The 19275-nt window shown below is 40.7% G+C and overlaps 1 protein-coding gene across 17 annotated transcripts in view; it reads left to right on the forward strand.

Annotated features, from left to right (window-relative positions):
- The window catches only part of DMD (dystrophin), a 1134919-nt gene that overhangs the window by 1058640 nt on the left and 57004 nt on the right, over positions 1–19275 (forward strand). For all 17 annotated transcript variants that reach the window (XM_015620877.3, XM_015620912.3, XM_015620930.3 and 14 more), the window contains 2 exons: positions 8567–8641; positions 16294–16495. In XM_015620877.3, the coding sequence (XP_015476363.1) occupies positions 8567–8641; positions 16294–16495 (277 nt within the window). The remainder of the gene's footprint in view (positions 1–8566; positions 8642–16293; positions 16496–19275) is intronic.

Consider the following 19275-nt stretch of genomic DNA (forward strand, 5'->3'; position numbering starts at 1 on the left):
TACTTGTGAACTTTCTTTTTCTCCTGCTATTTTCCTTTTCAGAAGCATGAAAGGTCCAAAAAAGCAGTCCTCTGTCTGGATGGTTCTGTTTCTTTTAGAATTTAGACCAAACAGTCATTAATGTGAAAGCAACACTGATTTTAGCGAAGTATGCATAATATGTATTTTTATGAGTAGACTGAGGTGTTCATGTATGTGTGCAAAAGAGACTAGAAAGGTAACTCTTTGTGCACTGCCACATGGGTGAAACTTTGATGAAAGTGCTACTGAATAACCTACGGATTTATTTTACTTTTGAACTGGGTGTAATCACCATTGCCCAACTCTCACACAAACTGCATCATACAAGTATAACCCGTTTAGTCTTGAACAGAACCCTTGATGTATTTCAGTGCTTTGCTTTGCCTCAGGTCAAAATGGTAATAATGGGATGTTTGAAGTCTTTTCAGACTGTTCAGTAATACATTATCTGAGAAGATGTTATTAAAGTCGATTTTGTATTGCATACTCATTAGATCCTATTATTTTATCCCCCATTAGGATCCAAATTTTGTTTCCAATTCATATAAAGAAGCTAGTAAAGAGATTAGCATGTATGCCTTTTTAAAAATCTGGTAGAAAGCATGAATTTGGCAAGTGGGTAAATGTAAAAAAGTGAGACCAAGTACATCAATGCTGTCAAGAGTTTTCATTTCCATTTTCCAACTCCTACACTTACCCAGTATAAAATAATTATGCTATATGATGTAGCTCTCTGTACATGCCAGTATATCATAATTTGCTACAGGATGCTTATGTCTAATTTAAATTCTTACAAATTACTGAAAGGTTGATTTTTTTAAGTGAATGAGGAAGGTGCAGCCTGGCACAAGGTAACATTTTTTTATCTGCCTCTGAGATGTTAGAGACAATTCTCCAAGAAAGAAGAGTCATATTAATGTTCAGTTATCCAACTCACACACTTAGAAATTGTTGCATTGCATTCTCCTAAAACAGGTGAATTTCATTTCATAGAAATGGTTCATTTCTCTATCTTTAGAGGTCTGGGTATTAATAAAAATGAAGCTAAATTACTTGGGAGAATTATTTGGTACTAATAAAAGAAGGTAGCAATGTGCTGTGCACAATCTTGTAACCTCTTCAATTGGAACTGCATCAGAGAGAGCAGGAGGAATCTACAGGAAGAAATTATACAATAATCTGCCTATGAAGGAAGTATTCTCAAATTCTCTTGAAGGTCATTTGCTAAAACATGGCTGGTTATAAAGATTCTTGTTAAATACTTGATTTAAATTATATCAAAAGATTTCCCAGCTGGTTGTTCTTTCTAACAGAGATTTTCCTTTTAAGACACTAAAATGCTTGTTCCTGACTGCTCTTTATTGTTTGAACAATGTAACATTTTATCAGTGTTAATGAAAAATTTACTCGAGTTGAGCAATTTTTACTCTTCTTTAAGTTATGGCTACTTAAATTTACATAATAAGCTGTCTATATTGAATTGCTTAATTGTTTAATGTTTAGTTGAAGTGGAAGCAGGAAGTAAATGTTGGTATAGATTAAATAAAGAAAGAATGATATAAGTTAAGAACATAGAGAAGAAATAAATGCTAAAGTAGGAGGGGTAGTAAAAATCATGATGTGTGAGCTTCAAAGGATCAGAAGCTGACAGACATCCCTTGGTTTGTATTTACACCATTTTGAACCACTCCTGTTTCCTTCTAACTTCCTTCTGAAAGTCTTCAAAGAATCAAGAACTGCTCCAGCTCCTTTTCTTTCCAAAATTAGTTCTCTGCAGCAGAGGAACAGAAGATCTGCTTTTGTTTTACGTCCCCCTTACATCATCCTTCATCATGGAAAGGGAATTTGTGTTGTTTCACTGGCTTGGAGACCAAGGACTTTTGCATGAGGGGAGAGACAGATGGTACAGGAACCATAAAGTAGTCTGAGTTTGCTCAATTTTTTCAGATTATCTTCTGAAAGTGAACATTTAATGTTAGACAGCTAAGCTCTGAGTAGTAGTATTTTGCCTTTAAGCTGAGAATGTCTCCAACCTTTGCTATGATGGCCCAGGAGGACTTGCCATGTTGTGCCATACTGTTAATGTCCCTCTTCTCCAGCCTTCCTATGTCATGTCATGTCATGTCATGTCAGTACAAGTGTCCTCAAGGTGCATTAGTGTCACCATGAACAGTAATTGCAGTAGCAGGATGCAGTCAGAAATGTTGTTTATCAATCCTAATTCACCAAGGCAGGACAAGAGGGTGAAAACCACTCTCATCCTTGCAAGCTGCAGTGCACTGGTGACAGCTCTCCATTTAATTTAGAGGATGAGGGGCAGTTCTCTATGGATTACATGAAAGAAATGTCAGAGTTTCTTAACCACAAGATGGGAGAATGCTGGAAGGCACCTCTGAGCTTTCAGCAGCAGATGCTGTGTTGGTCTTCTGGTTGGCTTCTCTTGTGCAGCAATGTGAGCTTCTAACTCCCGGTGACCAAGGCTGACCAGCTTCATCCTCTTTGGTTTGTGTATTTTGATTTGTCCTTCTGAAATGCTGCCTGGAGAGGCTGAACTGCCCCTGGCTGCCATTACACTTTGTATTAACAACTACTAAACTATGCATTTATTATGAAGTTTTATTAACAGTCAGCTGTTTTCTATGTTTGTACCAGTAAGACCCATGCATAGTGCACACATCAGTCATTTGATTTCTACTGCAATCCAGTGAGACTATCATATGGCCACTCTTTAAAGGTTGATTATTCACTCATGTCCTTTTCAAGCCCATTTCAGAAAATAGGATTGCATGGGTTCAGTCAGCCTTGGCCATTAGTCAATCTAGAAGAGGTCATCTTTCTGTCTGAGTCCTGTGCAGCACACACCTGACAGACAGTAACTGTGGCAGAGAGGTGGAACTAAGGGGTAGGTTAACCTGGCATCCCTTGAAAATTAAAGAATAGGTGTATTAGAGTGAAGGAGGCTCTTCTAGAGAGAATGAAGGGCTGTTCTTTTGTAGAATATTACCAGTATGGGGAGATTTTGCTTAAGGTAACTGCACTCTTAGTTTTCAAATATTATTATTATTATTATTATTATTATTATTATTGTACACCTTTTATTATTATTTTCTCAAGTTGTTTGTAATTTATTTATTTTAGGATTTTGCAGTGTGACTGCTTCTCACCAGCGTACATAAGAGGTTTCTGAACTTTCTGACTGACAACTCCACTCACATTCCAATCCCATAAATGGATGTACCAGGTGTACATCAAATCCTTTCTTACATTTTTGTGTTTACAGGCTGAAGAAAAGACACTACATTCTAAAACTCCCAAAGGTCATGTCAGTTGATATGATTACAGGGATGCTGGCAGATGCTGTGGTGTTCAGCCACTGGGTCTAGATGCAGTCAGTAGCATTGTGGTGCCCTGGGTATCTCCAGCTTGTTAATTTTCAGAGACAGTGTTGGCTTTTTCACTCGTTTGGACAGGCCTAGTACAAGGCACTGGGTTGTTTCATAGAGTGGTTAAGCTGTACATAGAATAACAGTTTACTGTTATTTATTACCAAAGCAGTGTAGATGATAGCATTAATTATTGTTATAATAAAAGTCAATGGCTGAGACTCAGCTGATATTAAGCAGCGTTACTTGATTAATTTCTTTCCTTTGTGCATTTGTGTAATTTGCATTTTAAAATTACAATTCCAGAAGAGGCAATATATGTCACTGTAGGGCACCATTAAAAGATTAATTTACAGGTTTTGGGTAGCAGGAGGAAACCCAGCATTCTTACCAGCTGGACAGGAAATCTCAGCTGTATTGAAACAATGTGAGCTAAAGCTTCTTAAAAAGGCAAGAGAGCCGCTAATGTCTGGTGAAACAAGGAAAGTTTAGTGGTTGTAGAGGAATTACTGTCTATTCAGGACTGTCCAGTGAAGAGATTTTAACTTCTGTTAGGAAGTCATTGTAATTCCCAGAATATGTTATCCCCAGGCAGTGTATTTATGAACAGTCTATGATCATGTCACAAGCTGTGGCTGAGTAAGGCTTTCAGGTTTCAAGGTATATCGCTCTAGGTTCACATTTTCTGTCCTTGCACCTGAGAGTATAAAAAAAAACAACCCAGAACGCTGTACATTTTATCAAATGACGATGAGGATTTAACCTGATGACATCTAATTTCTTTAAAAGAATTAAGTTGTTAAATTTCTAAATTTTACTCAAACCACCTGAAGCATGTAAGTAGCTCATTTCAGTTAGACAATATCCAGCCAGTGAGATAATTGCTGTCCATAGGACTAAGTGAAGAGTGTGTGTTTTGCCCTCATTAACTAAAAAATTAATTATAATAATACTCACAATAATACAAACAAGAAACCCCATTTTAAAGTAAGGAGGAAAGATAGTTTCCAGGTAGAAAGGACTTTATGAGCTGCGTTCAGATTACATTGGGAGAGAGATAAATGATATGAACAACTTTTGGTGGGAGGTAGGCTGGCCCATCCCAGTGCTTTTAAACACAGTGAGATGACTCTGTCATGCAGGATGGGATGATATCACATGGAACCTCCCTGTCTCTTAGCAGATGCAGCAGCTGTGGCAGGGTTCAGACTGGTTAAGATCCACCGTGAAATGCAGTTTATTTATAACACCTTACTTAAAACCTGATGTCTGGGTTGTAGATGTGACTCCTTAAGAATAAAAGCAAATACCTCCTCATGCTAGATGCTAAACCTCTTCTTAAATAGGCTGTTTTGGAAAACTTACTGATTTTAGGTTTTTTATTGCTTTTAGTTATTTTACAAGCTATTTTATGAAGTCAAGGCTCAAGAATATGCTTTTCCTCTAAAAATACTACTCATATCCCAATATAAAATCCAGGATTTAGCAAGGGACGATTTAAAAAAAAAAGCCCAACCAGAAGATTTCATTAGATTCTGTGTCACTAGTCAGTGAGACGTTCCAGCAGGTGGTTTGAATCACTGACCACTTCTCAAATGAGTGGAGTTTTTTGCTTGATTATCCACTAGCAAAAATATCTGCTGCATGTAATTGCAGGTGTGTCTTGAATACTTTAGAAATAGAACATATAGCCCTTATGTTTTGAGATTGCTCTCAACATGCAGAATTATGCAGAAAATGTTAGAATTTAATTATCATCTTTCCACAGTATTTCTGATTTGAGTTTTTCCTGTCAACAGTCTGAACTGAAGTACCCTTCATTAAAGCTGCATTTGTAATAAAAGCACTAATTCTTGTTCACTGTTATCATGTTATTAGATAGAGAAAGATATATATTCACTTGAACAGAGAGGTCATTCATAGCTGACTGATGGGAAAGTCATGATTCCTCTTTGCTCTGGGATGTAAATATGTCACCAAATACTCCCTTGTGATCCTTTCTTCTGACTGTTCCTTTCCAGGGGCCAGGAGACCTCTTCCACTGCATCGTTGTTTCAGACCATAAACAGATTATGCTCTTGGGCATTTACATTTTTTTGTTCAGAGCTTGAAAGTTGCCTTTTGAGCAAGAAGAGGGAGTATAGTTAATGACTTGCAAAAGTTTCACAATACAGCAAGGGCCTTTCAGCCCTCTGACCAACCCGTTCAGAGGGTGAAGTGGTACATACTTGCTAGGAGTGGGAGGAAAAGGCTGGAGGAAAACTTGTGTGGTGCACTGAGCTCCTCAGCCTGCTCCAGAACGATAAAAGCTTTGGAAACAGGGCTTAATGGGTTCTAACTCTTTCAGTGGACCGTGTGGGAGTGGAGAAAGGAAATTTTTTTTTTTTCCCATTAGGATCCAGGAAGGAAAAAAGCAAAAACAATTTAACAACACAGAGAGGTACTGGTGTTTCCATAGGCTTTTTGGAAGGTTGCTGCTGCTTGAGCCCCCTTCCTCCCTTCTCTTCCTCTTCCCAGCAGGAGCAGCTGGGGTGTGAGCAGGCGATGTCTGTACTCCTTTCTCGAGGTCCCCCCACTCACCCTCAAGGGTGGCTTTATGTCCAGCACTCCCCAGCCCAGGGCCAAGACTCATTCCCTGGCAGTCTTGTGTTCTGTGGTTCGTGTAAATGGGGTCTCATCCAGCAAGTGAAATGTTTTGAACCCAGTTAGGAGGGGCCTGGGCTCCTTTCCTTCCTACCCAGAGCAACATGTTTGTTCCAGCAGTAGCTCCGGGGGAGGAAAGAAACCACTGACAGTTTCATGGGCACAGGGAGGGGAAAAGCAAAATCATTAAGATCCAGTGACCTTAAGTGACTGTCACCATCTGGTAAGACAGCTGTCCATCAGGAGCATGGAGGTGGTGGCATAAGGAGGACAGAGGTGAGCAGTTGGCACAGGGACAGTAGCTGGGTGCGGGTTAATCCTGGTGACAGTGATGAGGGTGGCAGTGGAGGTGTGCGACGGCTCAGCCTTGGCTTGCAGAGCCAAATGAGCAGTGATGCTGCTGCTTTTCCAAAACCTGAGATGAGGGCTCCAAAATGAGCACCTGGCATTGCTGCTTCATCATTTAGAGCAGATGCTTCTTGGCAGCAGTGTCGTTAAGGTTGATGATAAATTCAGTGTGTATTACATATACAGGAAAATAGATGTAAACTGTAGCACTTCCAGGATTAAATGTCTTCATGGATTGTACTTTCTGCCTTGATTGGTGCCTGAAATATGCATGTATATTAACTCACATTTCTGAAAATGTAAATAATAAATAGATAAGCTTTTTTCAGAACACTCGGGGAAAATTTAAGAAAGGCTTCTTCATTTTGTCAAATGCTATCAGTAATACTCTTCTACAGAATACAAATACAGATTTGCAACAAGAGTACAAAATGTAATTGAATTCATGGTGTGTTTGTGAGAGACTGCTTTATTAATTTCCATTTAAGACAAATAAAGTTGCGTTATTTAAACTTCTCACTGTATTCTACACCACATAAAGGACCTGTCAGGATGACGGTGAGAGACAGCTGGCAGGAGCAATACACAGTAGTGCCCATTAAAAGGGTATATGCAACTGTGCAAAGAAGAAATTATATACAAAGCTGAAACTTCCTTTTCTGCTCTAAGACGTTTTTCAGAAACATTCCACAGCTTTTACTACGGTATACAAAACTACTGAATTATCATACCTCATACTATTCGTTCAGAACAGCTTAATTAAAATTAATGTAATTGAGACTATATTCCCTCTGCTACCTATACCTATACAGTATTATAAATGATGTTGGGATAGTTATACCCTAGCTACTACATTTCAAAAAGCTTTATAGCACCTTAGCTTGTATTCCAGCAAGGAAATGTTTTGTCTTTTCGTTTTTCATTATGTTCTTTCTCTAAGAGTCTGTCAGGCTTAAAGGAAGCTTATTGAGCTAAAGGGACCTTTATTTTGAGCCACTACATTTTTTCCCCTCATGTTCTTTTTTATATTTACATTGTAGTTTACATTTTCTAAACACTTTCCCATCAATAATTCCTTAGGCTCTATGGGTTTCCTCAGTAAATTAAATGCATTCAGTGGTGTTGTCAGGTGCTGAAACTGGTTGGCACAAGTAGTGTAATTCTGTTCTGGAAAACCCTTTAGTTGCAATATGCCAAGCAATCTCTTGGGAATGATCCTTAGGCTGCACAGGAGTGTCTGTGCCCAGGAATTAGTTGGGTAGGTGGCAGGGAGCAGGCATCTGTTTTTTCAGTGGTGGGTGGCTGCCCTGTAGCATATAAGTGTCTCCTGCCACTCCTCAGTTCCCAGTGCAGTTGCTGGCAGTGCCCCTTGAGAACCAGCTTCTGTGCTCTGCTTTGGTGTGTCTTTGTCCCCAGTGTCCAGGAGGTTTTACAAGCCGTGGTGAAACTATTCAGTGGGGACTTATGCTGATATCGTCGTTTTGTTAAATGTATGAAGACAGCTCTAGCAAAAGTTGAGCCAGATAATGTCTTCCCAACTGGGTGCCATTCCCTGTCATGCTGCCAGAGCCACTGGCTCCCTGCCATTTTGCAGCTGGGGACCTGGAAACTCACCTGGCTGTGTGAGCTGGCTTCTCTCCAGAAAGGCTCTACATCTCTGGGCATGGCTGGAGCCTGCTTAGATGAAAAGCACAGAAGTTTAATTGGATATTTTTAATAAGCTTTTTGTTTTAACAGTAGCTGAGAGTCACTTTTTTTTTCCTGGGCAGAGGTTTTCCCTTGGGACTGGCTGCACACAGCCTGGCTGGTCCATAAGGTGAGCAAGGAAGAGTTTCAGGGTCTCATCTCCCTCACAGTGCCTTCAGTGTGAACAGCTCTGCAGTATTTTCAGACACACTGCTGCAGTCACTGATGTTGTCCTTTCAAGTCCTCTTTAGTTCAGTGCCTTTGAGCAAAAGGAAGTAACATTTTAGAACTTTGGGATTTTTTTGGATGGTTGACTGTCAAGATTTGAGGGCTTTTGCTCAGTGAAATTTCTAATAATTTTTTTTCCCGTCTGTTTTATTAAACAACGGTTATAGTCTTATAGTTCAACATAACAACGTCTTTGTGAGTCTGGTTATTTCTAGTGTGTAAAGCTGATCTTTTATTCTAATATTGCCTCCCTACAGCTGACCTGAACAATGTCAGGTTCTCGGCGTACAGGACTGCGATGAAGCTCCGCAGGCTGCAGAAAGCCCTCTGCTGTAAGTACCTGCCTGTGCCTCACCCTCTGCCAGGAAGGCTCCATGACCAAAGCACAAGTTTGTTCACAGATTTCAGAAGCAGAAAAACACTCCCACACATAGCCCCATCTCTGCCTGGTACATGGAGATTTCTCACCAGAGGGGCCTCCTGCTGCCAGCGGTTTGCATGATCATTGCAAAAAGCAGAGTGCTGGGTGGTCTGCAGATCTGTCCCTTGTAAGGCAAGCTGCAGTTCAGAAATAAAACTGAACATAGTGTACATATTTCTCATCTTTACACTCTTTAGCCAGGTATTTTGACTGTGCCACGTCCTGTGTCAGCCACAGGTTTACAGCCGAAAGGAACAGAGTTGTGGTGTGTTGGGAGCAGTGAGAGCTCGTTGGGTGAAATATTCGCTTCAGAGCTGGAGTTCGTTAATGGTTCGTTAAGTTGAATCTTGAACCCTGAGGAGTTATTGCCTTTAAATGAGATCATTGCAATAAACATTTAGGTTCATTTTTTCCCCAGCTTTCAGTTGTGTTGAGAAGTCTCTCATCAGCTGTACATTAGTGATGTGCATGTTCGAACATTTTAATTCTCCCAACTGCTGTATGTTATTCTACTTCTCACTGGAATTACATTTCCTTTTCAGCTTATTGTAACCTGATAGCTAAATAATTCGCTCATCAAGACTTTTCTTGATAGGCCAGTCAGTTGCCAAAGCAAGCAGTTTATTAGACAGTCCTATTGGGAGGATTATTAAAATAGTTTAACATCCACAACTTGGCATTTAATTACAGGGTTAAATTTCTGACACAGTTGCAAATGTCTCAACTGTTGATTTATCTCAAGTTGGATTTGTGCTCACATGCTTTCTGGAACTGTGTCAAACCTCGGCATTTTTGAGCATGTTTACTTTTAGGCTTATAAGCATGGGTGAATTCTGTTAAAGTGTGCAGACGTAATGTATGAAATTTCTGAATGTATGAAAAAATAGGGGGGAAAAGGAAAAAATAAACAGTAAGTGAAAAGTCTTGTAACATAATAAAAGATTTCAACATGAACGCAGTGACAAAGAAGGAATTATGATGATTAGAAATATAAACATCTTTCCATGGTACAGCACTTCTGCCACACTCACTGTGGAAAGGTGATATAAAGAAACTGGAGTGATATGCAGTGAAAAGTATTCATAATCATTCAGTAGCACTGAAGGAAGCAGAATTTTTGGAATTAACTAGCTGGCAGTGCATAAGTGTAACTTGTAACAGGTTTTTATGACTGAAAGTGCAAAACTTTGCATGCCATTTTGTCTGTATTAGAATCACAGAATATTCTGAGTTGGAAGAATTCACACCACGTGCCTGAGAGCATTTTACAGATACTTCTTGAACTCTGTCAGGCTTGGTGCTGTGACTGTTTCCCTGGAGAACCTGTTCCAGTGCTCAACCACCTTCTGGGTGAAGAACCTTTTTCCAGTATCCAAAATAAACCTCCCCTGGCACAGCTTCAGACCATTTCCTTGGGTCCTGCCAGTAGTCACCGAGAGAAAAGACCAGTGCCCACCCTTTGTCTTCCCCTGATGAGGAAGTTGTAACTGCAGTGAGGTCTCCTCCAGGCTGAGCCCAGTGATCTGAGCCCTTCCTCATATGGCTTCACCATCTCATTGCCCTCCAGACCCTTCACCATCCTCACTGCCTGTTGCAATCTTCTCCTGGGGGACCCCTGGACATACCATGATTTTTAGGTGCACTACAACAACTGCCCTCCTTTGGATGTTCTTTAGCAGTTTAATGTCTTTTTTGTACTGTGGCACCCAGAAGTGCCCCCAGCACTGGAGGTGAGGCCGCCCCAGCCCAGAGCAGAGCGGGACAATCCCCTCCTTGCCCGGCTGGCCATGCTGGGCCTGATGTCCCCAGGACACGCTTGGCCCTCCTGGCTGCCAGGGCACTGCTGGCTCAGATTCAGCTTTCCATCCACCAGGACCCCCAGGCCCCTTTCCATGGTGCTGCTTTCCAGCCTCTCATTCCCCAGTCTGTCCGTACATCCAGGGTTGCCCCATCCCAGATGCAGAATCCAGCACTTTCCCTTGTTGAATTTCACATGGTTGGTGACTGCCCCGGCCTCTCATCTCTAGAGGTCTCTCTGCAGGGCCTCCCTGCCTTCGAGGGAGTCAACAGCTCCTCCCAGTTTTGTATCACCTGCAGATTTGCTCAGTGTCCCTTCCAGGGCTGTGTTCAAGTCCTTTATGAAGATATTGGAGAGCACAGGGCTGAGGATGGAGCCCTGTGGAGCCCCCTTAGTGACAGCTCACCACTCTGGTGTCACCCTGTTCCCTGTAACCCTTTGTGCCCCATCTGTGAGTTGGATGTTCATCCATGACATGGTGTGTTTTTCCAGCAGAGGTCTGGGCATCTTGTCCAGAAAGATTCTGTGAAAGACAGTATTGAAAGTTTTACTTAAATCCAAACAGATTACATGAACTGCCTTCCTTTGGTCAGCTGGCTGGGTTACTGTATCATAAAATGCTGGAATGGTTTGCCTGGGGAGGTGATGGAGTCACCATCCCTGGATGTGTTTAAAAAAAGATTGGATGTGGCACTCAGTACCATGGTTTAGTTGAGGTGTTAGGGCATGGGTTGAACCCAATAATCAATAAGGGAATGAAATTTGTTAAGCAGGACTTTCCCGTCACAAGCACGTGCTGGCTGTGCCTCTGTGGTCCTCCAGGTGTCTTTCAATAACTGATTCTTACCATTAAATAATTCTGGACTCATCTGGGACTTTTGCATTGGGTTTGCAGGGCCAGGTTTTGGTAGCAAGTGTCTCCAGGGGTGGTTTCTCTAAGAAGCTGTTTGCATTTACTCCATGTCTGACACAGCCAGTGCCAGCCAGCTGCCAGACAAACCTGCTGTTGGCCAAGGCCAAGCCCACCAGTGGCAATGGTAGTGCCTGTGGGATACTGTAGTTGGAAAGGATGTGGGAGAAAATCTGTTGCACAGCAGCAGCTGGGAAAGAGGAGGGGAAATATGTGGAAGAACAACACTGCAAACACCAAGGTCAGTGCAGAAGGAGGGGGAGGAGATGCTCCAGGCACCAGAACTGAGATTCCTCTGTAGCATATGGAGAAGATCATGGTGAAGCAGCTGTGCCCCTGCTGCCCATAAAGCTGCAGAGCAGAGCAAATACCCACCTGCAGCCTGTGGAGGACCCCCTGCCAGAGCAGGTGGGTGCCTGAAGGAGGCTGTGACCCATGTGAAACCCATGCTAGAACAGGCTCATGGCAGGAATTGTGAACTCTTGGAGAGGAGCCCAATGCTGGAGCAGGTTTGCTGGCAGCACTGTCTGTTCCCAAAGGACTGCATCCTGTGGGAGGGATCCACTCTGGAGCAGTTTGTGAAGAACTGCAGCCAGTGGGAAGAGCTTGCGTTGGAGCAGTTTGTAGAGGACTGTCTCCCGTGGGAGCAGACACTGGAGCAGGGGAAGAGTGGGAGGAATCCTCCCACTGAGGAGAAGGCAGCAGCAGAAACAACATGTGATGAATTTACTGCAGCCCCCATTCCTGTGCTGCTGCTGCAGGGGAGGAGGTAGAGAATTTGGGAGTGAAGTTGACCCTGGGAAGAAGGGAGAGGTTGGGGGATGTGTTTTACGATTTAAGATTTATTGCTCATTATCCTCCTCTGATTTGTTTGGTAATGAATTCAGGTGATTCTCCCAGGTTGGGTCTGTTTTGCCTGTGACAGTAACTCGTGAGTGGTCTCTCCCTGTCCTTATTTTGACCCATGAACCTTTTGGTGTATTTTCCCTCCCCTGTCCAGTTGAGCAAGCTGAAGTCAGTTCATCTCTTGAGGTTACATTTAGGTAAATTTTCAGAGAATTGATGCTCTCAGAGACATGCAGTGGTGCTTACACTGATTATTCTAGCACATTCTTCATACTTGTATCTAAGGAGAAGTATTTAAGGAATTTGGTTAGCAGGCTTTGTTCTTACAAATATTTTTGCCTGGAGACACCATCATTGTATTTGTGTATTTTATTATTTCAGTGTCGCTTGTGAACTCAGTTCAATTAAAAACCTCAACTCATTACAAATTTTTTTTTCTGCATTTTGGCAATAGTAGAATTAGAGCACAGTGTTTCAGGGCTCCTACGCAAAGGCAAAAATCCCACTTGCAGTAGGTGCTGGTTTCAGGTCTTACTTTTCATTTCTGTTTTAAAATTGCAGGAGTTTTTAGATATATATATCCATATATGCCTATGTATATAACTATATATATATATATATATATATATCTTTTTTTCTGAAAACTTAATAGAAAACAGCAATTTTGTCTGCTGAGGAGTACTCTAAAAATGTCTGTCTAATAGAAGGCCTGCAGAAGTAAAGGTACAGCCTACTTCTCAGTGGCAAGCATAGGAATGCTTTTAAAAGGGAGCTGTACTTAAATTTTATTTCTTTTCAGTTCATAAATCAGCCCAATGAATATTAAGACACTAGGATATTAAACCTAAAGAAGAATGTGGAAAATATCAGTCCTTAAAAAAGAAATGCATATGTGTTGTGTTATCTAGTGTTTGGCTTTATCATTTAAGTCTTCAAAATTGTTGTGAGCATGCCAGGTGTAGCTATTTCACCGTTTTTTTAAATGTACAGGTTCTTTTGATAGTCACATCAAAGCATGATGACTTTCTTGTTTTGCTACTTTTTAAAGATGTGGTCTTCAAGTGCAAACCTCATCAGGACATTGTGATATCAATAAAATGAGATGTATTCACAAACTTTTCTTGGAAACGCAGCAAAAGGAAATACTCAAGAACTTCTTCTAGTGATCTTTTTTTCTTTAACTGTTCACAGAGTAGATTAAATATATTTTTTTAATGTGTCAGCCAACAGCAGCAGGTTTCAGAGGAGATGATCTTGCACTCTGGGAGGACTGTTTATACTTTTTATTACCAGCCATATGTTGAGTTTTCCCTAAGTTCAGTTTATGACCTCTAGAGTGTACTTTCTCCTGCCTGTTAATTGTCACTTCTGTCCTTCAACTGGTTACTTGTTCCATGTTGTCTTCTATACTTTTCCTGCAATCTGACAGTGTCTAGTTAAAAACATCCCAACCTTTTCTCTACTGCCTTAGAGGCCAAAGAAATATTTATATAAATGACTTAGACTTCAAAGTAAGCTAGAAACCACTGCTCACACAGATTTTGGAGTCAGTTTTGGAATTTTAAATAGAAAAGTATAAAAGAGTGGCAAAAAAAGCCACAGGAAGTGCAAAGCATAAAATGGTGTGGTTTATTTCAAGTAAAGCTTTTCAAATCACTGCATGGTGCCAGATACTCAGCTCTTCAGTACATGTCTGACTGTGGAGCTTGCCTTGTGCAAGTTAATCATTCACAGGACCTCCATATCTGCTTTTAGGAAAGAAATATGCAGTTCCATGTTCTGGGACAGGACCCCACACACACATTTCTTAAATCTTGCTGGGAAAGATGAAGGAGGATCTTAATGTGATGAAGGCCAGAGCCTTCCTTTTTCCCACAGAAAGAGGTTCCCCAAAGCAGAACCTGTTGTCAAGCGCTTTTAGCTTGTTAGGAGATGATTGTGTGTTACAAACTTCAGGATAGGACAGGAGGCTGATGAAGAGTGGGCTGAAAGGCTTTTTGGAATACACTGCTTATTAACGGGAAAAGCTTTCACAAAGTGGAGTGACCTGTGTTTAGCAGTAGCTGCATACATAATTATGCTGCCACTCAGACGCCTGAGGGGTTCATTTAATTACCGTTGATTCGTAGTCTCAAAGGAGCTGAGAGTTCAGCCTAAAGCTTGGAGTTATAGGTGTTGTGAGGGCTGTGCTCTATTTTCATTTTGACTAATGAATTCTTAGAGACAAAACGTCTTTCTGAGACACTCAGGAGGAATTCTGATGCTTTTGTAGGATATAACACTGACCTTAGCATTTTTTATGCTGCTAGTTTAAACACAATATTCCAAAATACTTTATTTTAATAAATGTCCATATGCTAATGTGAAAAAAGTAAAACTCCAATAAAACCGTGCACAAAATCATGGAGTCAAAGTTAAATTTCTTGGTGTAATAATAGGGATAGCATTCCAAGGTTTCCTTATTCACTCTAGGACTAGGTATGTTAGGCCCAGAGGATGAAATTTTCAGAACTGCTTAAGGGATTTAGTAGCAGAAGTCCCTATTGATTTCCAATGAAATGTATGCTCTTGAAATTCTTTTGGCAATTACAAAATCCCAGTGTACTGTCCAAGCAGCATTGCGAACCAGCCCTGTGGGCAGCTAAAGTATTTCTCATCTCCCACTAGGACATCAAAGGGGCAGTTTCATCCTGGGTAAAATAGGATACTCAAGTGTGAATTTGTGAAATGGGCCCTTAAACAGGATCAAGTTCTAAAAAAAGTCCTGTATTTAGCCTCTGCTCATTATGGAGATGCTTTTTGACGTTATGAAGAGATGTTGCTTACCAGTATTCAAAAAAACACATTTTTTATTCCAATGAGAGAAGAACTGGTCTTGCAGTTGAGTCAGTTCATTTTCCAGTTTTGTGAAGAGTTTCCTGGATGATTTTGGGCAGTTCATTTTGGACCAGATGCTATTACCTTGGGTCATATTGCATCATGCTGTACTTTGTGACTGCTTTTGGTATGAGCAGCATTAACAGCATCTGGGCTTTAACATCCCCATTGCTCACACCCTGGAAATTCACTGCAAGGAGTTACAAAGTTTTCCTGTGGCAGCCGGAAAATTGTCATCAAGCATCTCATCTTTCTGATTTCCTTTGTTCTTATTCCTGCCTTACTTTGTAAACCACCATCCCATAATTTTGTGTGCCCTAAGTGTGGTGCTTGGTGATGTTAGTTTGCAGAGGTTAAGAGCTGAGAAAGGGAAGTTCAGTTTTGCCCTGGAAATCCACATTTTAAAATGCAACTGACTTAAACTGGAACAAAAATCAAGTTTATAAATGTCTGTGACAAAAAACGGTTGCATGTTGACTAAGGTTTAAAAGTGTCTTACCCTGTAATGCCATAGAGGTATTTATAAATAAAAATGCTCTTCAGAATTAAAAATGGGTACATTTAATAATAAATATTGAAACAAGGCATTTAGTGTTTCCAGAACCTTCTTTTCACTATCCTCACTAGAGGAAAAGTAACAGAGAGGATAATCACAGTTCAGCTCTGATTTGTTTGCATATTCCTTGTGGAGTTTGGTTCGGTTAAGTTTGCTCGACTTCTCTAAGAAATGGGCAGCACCTCTCAGGAAGGCTGATGACCTGTGGTGAGAGCACATTTGGTGAATGCAGTAATCAAATATTAGCCTATCTGTTGAAACATAAAGCATGAAATACGTAATTTTTACTTGCACAGTAATTGATGTGTGATATTTCCACAGGACCCAAGAGCATAATAAGCACTTTACAGCTAAAAATGAAACAGATACACACTGGTCTCTAAGGCCACAGCTAAGTAACAGTGTATCTGTAGGAGTCCTGAAACCAGTCTTGCATGTGACTTTCAGAGGACATTTTACATCCTCTGGCCAGGCACATAAGCCAAGTGCAGTGCTCTTATTTACTTTTTGGATGTGGGTAATACCACCACCGTTTCTGTTCTGTCTTTATGGTTGTGTATTTTTTTATTCCAACAGTGGATCTCCTGAGTCTGTCTGCTGCATGTGATGCCTTGGACCAGCACAACCTCAAACAGAACGACCAGCCAATGGATATTCTGCAGATCATTAACTGCCTGACCACCATTTACGATCGACTGGAGCAAGAGCACAACAACCTGGTCAATGTTCCCCTTTGTGTGGACATGTGCCTCAACTGGCTTCTGAATGTCTATGACACGTATGTATGGGGGGCTCAGGACATGGGAAAGCTCCAGAAGCTTTCCCAGTAGCAGAAGGGGAGAGGGAGGATGTATTGAGCTGTTTGCCTCATTATGGCATGGGTGGCTTGGAGCTGAAAAAAGGGTGGTTGAAGAGAAAGTTTAATAAACCTAATGGTTTAATGGCTGCATTTAGTTGAATCAATACAGCCCTTGGTTAGGCTTACAATCCTGGATTTATCAAGCTATTCAATGAGAGAGCTAGAAAACAACTTTTTAAGCGTATTTTTGTGTTCAGACCGATTCTCTGACTTCAAGTCTGTCCACAGTAGATCATGACTTTACATGGCTTTTTGATTTATTTTGATAAAGAAGGTCAAGAGAATTATCAAGCAACAGAATGAACACTGTATAAACCCTTGCCTGTCTATACCTCCAGATGTTAAACCTTTTCAAATATGTCAATTTTCTATAACTTTAAATCTGTCATTCTTTTTCAAAGAAGGAAGAGGGTCATCTCTTGTCTTGTCTAATGTGCTTACAGCCCTTAGCTGCAAGAAGATTTTAGAAATATTGAATTCAAAATTTAATTTTAAAAAAAGTACCCATTGGTATAAACACAACAGACTAAAAATACCTGAAGAAAATTTATGGGTATTCATTTTAAGTGGGTTAATGATGCTACTCGTAATTCATAGGCAAATTCCAACATACGTTTGTAAGCTCATTTTAGAATAAGCCATTATATTTGTATTTGGTAAATTTAAATTTTAAAAAGTCAGTGAAAGTATTTTATTTTGTTTATAAGGTATTTATCAGCCACTTTCAGGCAGACATACTCATTACTGTGGCAGAATAACCATTCACCTATAGAATTGGAAGCTCATGGGACAATTAATATATTTCCAGTGACATTTTGAACAATGCTCTTGTTGTAGGGCCATAACATTGTTCTTCCATCCACCTTTTGTCACAGCAGTGAATCTTCAGTGATCACATGCAAAAAATAAGTACAGATTTATACAGATCATGTCTTCCTGAAAGACCACCTCCAATAAGTCAGTTTTTTGTGACATCCCCTGTAGCAGCTGCAGTATCCTGTGAAGTGGATTACCCAGATTACATTGTATTTCTTTTAGTTTACCAGGGAATGGGGTGATATTCATTCAAGAGCCAGGTTTTATTTGTTTAATCTGCTTTGGCTTTCACAGAACAGTGATCCACTTCTTAGTTACCATGAACCATAAATAACGTATAAAGACTCCCAGTTAGTGAAACAAAACGTGTGCTGGGGATATTAATATGTATCAGTCACATAAGAGGCAGATAGGGAACTAAAGGTCATTCCACAGGCTGCTTCTAAGCTGAACTGTCCAGTTTAGATGTGACATGTGCACTAGCCATGTCCAGTCTAGCTTTATGTTGCACTGTGCTGCAAGTACAACATTAGAAATTATAATTATCTGCCTCCCGGCAGTTCCCTAGGTATGCTGGGGAGCTGCATATTGCAGGGCATAATGGAGCACAGAGGTGTTTTATGTGTGAGGAAAGCTTGTAGCTATTTTACCAAAATTCAAGTTTGAATTACACTGGTAAGAGAGGTGACCTTAGGGTTACATGTGTTTAGTTTTCATTGTGAACTTAATAGACAGAGATCAACCAAAGTGCACAGCACTACTGGAGACATTTAATTAAATGTACTGCATCTTTACTTTTCTTATAATTGAAAACTGTCATTTGTAAAGATATTAATCAAATTCACAGTCAATGACTGATCTAATTATGGGTACAGCTCTGCAAATCCAGCACATTTTGGATTTGTTTTAATTGATCAGTCACTCATGCTCATTTGCAGTTGCATGCTAAATTATTGGTTTGACTTGGGAGGAGAGGAGAGTGAACTGAACAACTCATGATTCGTATAAGTTTCAATTTAATTGCCTGGCAGAGCAATCATTATTCTATATTCTTCTCTTGTATAATTTGCATGAGTCTGGTATTCATCAGGAGGAGTTTCTCAGGGCACAGATGATAATTAATTTGGAAAAAGATTTTAGAGAGAGGAGTAAGAGGACCAGAGTATGGAAAGCACAGGTAAACTACAAATGGTTATTCATAATGAAAAATGCAAGATCCTTAAATAAAAAGCTGCAAATTCTAAATTTGGTTTCAGTCTGTACCTTTTATAGGATTTGCAGGGAAGATGTGTGGGTAAACGAGCACCGCTGGCTCCTCGGCTCTTTCATAGGATTAAAAAGACCACATGCATCTTTACCTGTGGTGCAGCCTGATGCATGACCACAGCCTGCCTCTACTTGATTTATCTTATTCCCAGTGGGGGCCTTACTGGTGACACTTCAAAGCTGTTGATTAAGCTCTGCTTCAAAAATGTTTGGTTTAGGCATTAGCTTCCTGTTTTGTGTATGTCTTCGTTTGCAGTAGTGGTTACATATTTGAAATGCTATCAGAAACAATAGTCTGGGGGGGAAGCCAGCAACTGGAAGTAAATTGAATTAAAGCAGATGACTGAGAGAAGATGTGAAGGTTTGTCACTGTGTTGCCTGCAGCTCAGAGGAGGATGTTGTTCTTGCTGTCACATTAGAAAGCAAAAGTAGCATGGGCATGTTACAAGGCAGGAGTGAGCGTGAGGGGGAGGCAGCAGGGGCTGGCTGGAGTGTCCCAGCCCCTTGGCACTGCACAAGAGAGGTTTGACCACTGTGAGGAGGAGCTCAGAAACCACTCCAAGGTGTTAATGGCATAACTGTACAGCCTGCCTGCCTTGCCATGATATCTAGGCAGG

This window comes from Parus major, chromosome 1 (genome assembly GCF_001522545.3).
Source record: "Parus major isolate Abel chromosome 1, Parus_major1.1, whole genome shotgun sequence".
Lineage (NCBI taxonomy): Eukaryota > Metazoa > Chordata > Aves > Passeriformes > Paridae > Parus > Parus major.